Source organism: Nymphalis io, chromosome 16 (assembly GCF_905147045.1).
Source record: "Nymphalis io chromosome 16, ilAglIoxx1.1, whole genome shotgun sequence".
In the NCBI taxonomy this organism is placed as follows: Eukaryota; Metazoa; Arthropoda; class Insecta; order Lepidoptera; family Nymphalidae; genus Nymphalis; species Nymphalis io.
In genome coordinates, this window is record NC_065903.1 from 4,431,474 (window position 1) to 4,435,945 (window position 4,472).

The 4,472-nt window shown below is 41.0% G+C and overlaps 1 protein-coding gene across 1 annotated transcript; it reads left to right on the top strand.

The window, feature by feature from the left end:
- Positions 1–375: 375 nt before the first annotated feature.
- LOC126774408 (uncharacterized) lies at positions 376–3,200 on the top strand. The gene is made up of 2 exons (XM_050495922.1): positions 376–862; positions 2,228–3,200. The coding sequence occupies exons 1-2, from the start codon at positions 564–566 to the stop codon at positions 3,111–3,113; spliced, it is 1,185 nt and encodes a 394-aa protein (XP_050351879.1). The 5' UTR covers positions 376–563; the 3' UTR covers positions 3,114–3,200.
- The last annotated feature ends 1,272 nt before the right edge of the window (positions 3,201–4,472 follow it).

The window sequence follows — 4,472 nt, forward strand, 5'->3', positions numbered from 1 at the left end:
ATGCCCATAAATCAACAGCCAATCATTGTCCACTGCTGAACATAGGCCCAAGGTGCGCCAAAGCTCCCTGTCCTCCGCCTTTCGCATCCAGTTGGTGCCCGCCACCTTCTTAAGGTCATCGGTCAACCTGGCTGCAGGGCGCCCTACGCTGCGCTTGCCGATTCGCAGTCTCCACTCCAGGACTCGTCTGCTCCAACGGCCATCGGTCCTACGACATACGTGACCAGCCCACTGCCACTTCAGCCTGCTAATTTTGCAAGTTTTGTCGGTGACTCCGGTTCTTTTCCGGATAATCTCATTTCTGATCTTATCCTTCAAAGATACTCCGAGCATAGCTCGCTCCATCGCACGCTGAGTGAGCGTTCTTACAGACGAACGGCAAGTTGTGAACGGCAGCCGTCGCCACCTATCGACGACAGTCGTCAACGCGTCGGCGGCAGCAGTCAATACGTCGACGGCTGCCGCCGGCAGGCGACCACGGCTGCCGTCGACAGGCGACAACGCTTGCCGCGAGTGCCGCATACTAGCAGTCTTGGTCGGCTTGTACAGGAGCCAGTTGCAAAATGGCGTCCGATGAAGAAACATTGTTATTGCTTTTACTCCGCCATCGCCGACGACAACGAAAAAGAAAGACACGTTCAGTGTGGGTTGAAGAAATATTAATGTATAGAGAACAAGAGGGAGATTTTTATACACTGTATCCACGTTTGCGAAGGTCCGAAAAAAAATTTTTCAATTACTTTCGAATGTCAATCGCTTCTTTTGATGAGTTGACATCTATTTTGAAACTTTCAATATCTCGCCAAGACACTGTGATGCGAAAAAGTATACCAGCTGAGCAAAGACTCGCTATGACATTAAGGTAAGAGGGTTTTTTTTTTTTTTTTTTTTTTTTTTTTTTTTTTTTTTTTTTTTTTTTTTTTTTTTTTATATTACCCGGGAGGGCAAATGACTCTACTCCACCTGATGTTAAGTGGTAGTAGAGTCCAAACGCGAGGACGGCCAGTACAGTCGGGAAGAAGGTTCTGCACTAGCCGCCCTCGCCTTGCCGGCCCGCAAGATGCCTCTTCACGCCTCGTTTGAAGGAAGGGTTTAATTTTATCAAAAAATGGTATATACTGGACATAACTTTAATGAGATCAAATCAATATAACTTTGGCAACATTTTTAATTTAAGTTAAAATAGGAACTTTACTTAACATTAATTAACATTTATATTATACTATAAAACTTTTAACAACAAATTCTCCATAATACTGATTATAAAATCACAAGTGGCGCCGCTACAAGATTTTTTAATTTTCCTGATCAATCTTTGCAATTTTTTTTCTCATAATCAACTTGTAGTAAAACCATACAAAACATAAAAACAAACAATATAACAATAATTTAGACAAAAAGTAAATTATTCTGAGAAGAGTTCAGTTATTATGGTATTTGAAACAGAATCCTCAGAGGATAAGCTTTCAATATTTGTGAGTTGACTTTTCGGTCTTTCAGGATGTGTTGTAGTGGAGTACGCCGAATAGTTATGAGAAGAATGACTCGTTGAAGGAATTGTGTTTTGCATGGAATTCTGAGACGACAAGCTTTCATTAGTTGTGACTTGACTTTCCGGTCTTGCAGAATGTGTTGTGGTGGAATAACCCGCGTAGTTATATGAAGAATGACTCGTTGAAGGCATTGAAAGAGACTTGTAATGTTTTATTACTTGCATAACTTCTAATTTGGCGTCTAATTTCCAATCTGCTGTTATGTTTTTGAAATCACTTACTAGGGACAACAGAAATAACTTATCCTCATCTGGAGGAGGAGAAAAGTCTCTCTCAGCTTTATCCAGTTTATAATTTAATTTCTTAGTTAATTTTTCAATCAAAGCATCATCACCATCACTTTGGCGTATCCGTTGTCGTTTTGGCATTGGCGTTGGCGTTGTTGTTGGTGGTAGAATTGTCTGAGAGGGAGCATCAAAGTTTGAAGTACTTTGACCCTTATCTTCGGTAACATCTTTCAAAAATAGTAGTTGATCATAGAATGTATACTGTTTTGCTTTAGACACTGCGGAACCACTTTTTCTCTTCAAAGTTCTGCAATATCTTGTGAAGCCGTCTCTTAAAGTTTTCCATTTAGACTGTACCTATATACCTAAAAAAATAAAAAATAATTTTAAAATAGTATGTAATAAATAAGTAAAATATATGTAAGAAGACTGCCTTTATTTTTTCAGGTTCTTAGCAACTGGCTGTTCATTTGAAGATCTACAGTATGCATATAGATGTGGAATTTCCACAATAAGCAACATAATAAAAGATGTCTGCCAACAAGTATGGTTAAATATGAGAGACGACATTTTACCACAAAATATAACCGAAGAAACTTGGAAAAGGATTGCTGATAGATTTGAAAGACACGCTCAATTTCCTAACTGCATAGGCGCAGTTGATGGCAAGCATATAAGAATATTTAAGCCCGGAAATAGTGGATCTTCTCATTACAATTACAAGAATTACTTTTCAATTATACTTTTAGCTATCTGTGACAGTGATTATAAATTTATATTTTGTGACATAGGTTGTTACGGACGACACTCTGATTCAACTATTTTTGAAGATACAATTTTTTTCACAAAGCTACAAGAAAAGTCACTCAACATTCCAAAGCCCAGACCGATTTCAACTGATGGATGTACCTTGCCTTATGTTTTAATTGGAGATGAAGCATTCAGTTTATCAGAAAATTTGTTACGGCCATATCCAGGCAAGAGATTGACAGAAAAGATGAGAATTTTTAATTATCGCTTAACACGTGCAAGGAGATATGTAGAATGTTCATTTGGCATTTTGACCAATAAGTGGCGAATCTTTCACACCCCCATGAAGTTATCTTTAGAATTCTGTAAAGATGTTGTTAAAGCATGTTGCATATTGCATAATTTTGTACGTGACAGAGATGGTTTTACATTTGAAGATACACTAACTATAAACGGTTTGGAAAATATAGCCACAATCCCTAATGAAGGGGACTCGTTATCGGGTCCGATAATAAGAGAAAAATTTTCAGATTATTTTAGCAGTAGTGAAGGCAGTGTTTCGTGGCAGTTGGATTGCATATAAAACAAATAGATAGTATCTCCATTATTATATGTAAGAAATAATCTGCTTAAAATTCAATAAAATATTTAATAAAAAGTCACTTACCGATTGCGTTTTTTTCAATTATGGATTTATCCTTAAAATCATTTACAATTTCCTCACACACTGCTACCCATGCTCTGTTTTTTATTGTCTTGTTACTGTAGTCTTGTAGCTTATAATTCCAAAGACAAAGCCTTTTTTTTACTGCCATAATTAACAATTCGACATCAATTTCGTCTCCGGAGCTCATTTTGTAGACGCACGACGCTTGCGCACTCTTTGTTTATTTGTCGTCGACTGACAAAATGGCGGACGTAACACGCTACAACTGCAAGCGTCGCCACCTGTCGGCGGCAGCCGTCGAAGTATTGACTGCTGCCGTCGACGCGTTGACGACTGTCGTCGACAGGTGGCGACGGCAGCCGTCGACAGGTGGCGACGGCTGCCGTTCACAACTTGCCGTTCGTCTGTAAGAACCCTGACTTTGACTTTGTGGACTAGTCCCGCAGTTAGTGTCCACGCTTCGGCACTGTATGTCATGGCAGGTAAGACGCATTGGTTGAAGACTTTCATCTTCAAACATTGCGGTATAGACGACTTGAGGAGTTGACGAAGGTTTCCAAATGCTGCCCATCCCAAGCGAATTCTTCGATCGGCTTTCTTCTCGAAGTTGTTCCTACCGACTTGTATTATGTTCTATGTAGGTATATTCACTAACAACTTCGACAGGTTTCCCCTCGACGTATATCGGTCCCGGCAAGACATGCCTATTGAACATGATCTTGGTCTTGTCCAAGTTCATACCAAGACCGACACACCGGCAAGACTCGCCTAGGCTACGCAGCATTTCGCAGAGTTGTTCCAGCGACTCTGCTATGATGACGATATCATCGGCAAATCGAAGATGTGAGATGTACTCGCCGTTTACATTAACTCCATACCCAGTCCAATCCAGCGTCTTGAAAACGTCTTCCAACGCGTTGGTGAACAGTTTCGGGGATATTACATCCCCCTGTCTCACCCCTCTGCGCAGTTGGATTGCCTTCATCATACAGTCCTGGATGTGGACAGTCATTGTAGCGGCGTTGTACAGATATCTCAGTACCTCGATATATCTTCAGTCGATATGACATCTCTACAATGAGTCGAGCACTGCCCAGGTTCCGATGGAGTCGAAGGCTTTCTCGTAGTCCACAAATGCCATACACAGCGGCTGATTGTACTCTTCGGTCTTCTGCACAATCTGCCGAACAGTATGGATATGGTCACCGGTGCTGTAGCCAGATCGAAAGCCGGCTTGCTCGGGGGGCTGGATCTCGTCAAGTCGTCTGGCGAGAC

Excerpts from the sequence above, each read along its gene's own strand:
- LOC126774408 (XM_050495922.1), top strand. The coding sequence starts at position 564 with ATGGCGTCCGATGAAGAAACATTGTTATTGCTTTTACTCCGCCATCGC. Across the intron at positions 863-2,227 it reads AGACTCGCTATGACATTAAG|GTTCTTAGCAACTGGCTGTT; the intron begins GTAAGAGGGTTT and ends TTATTTTTTCAG.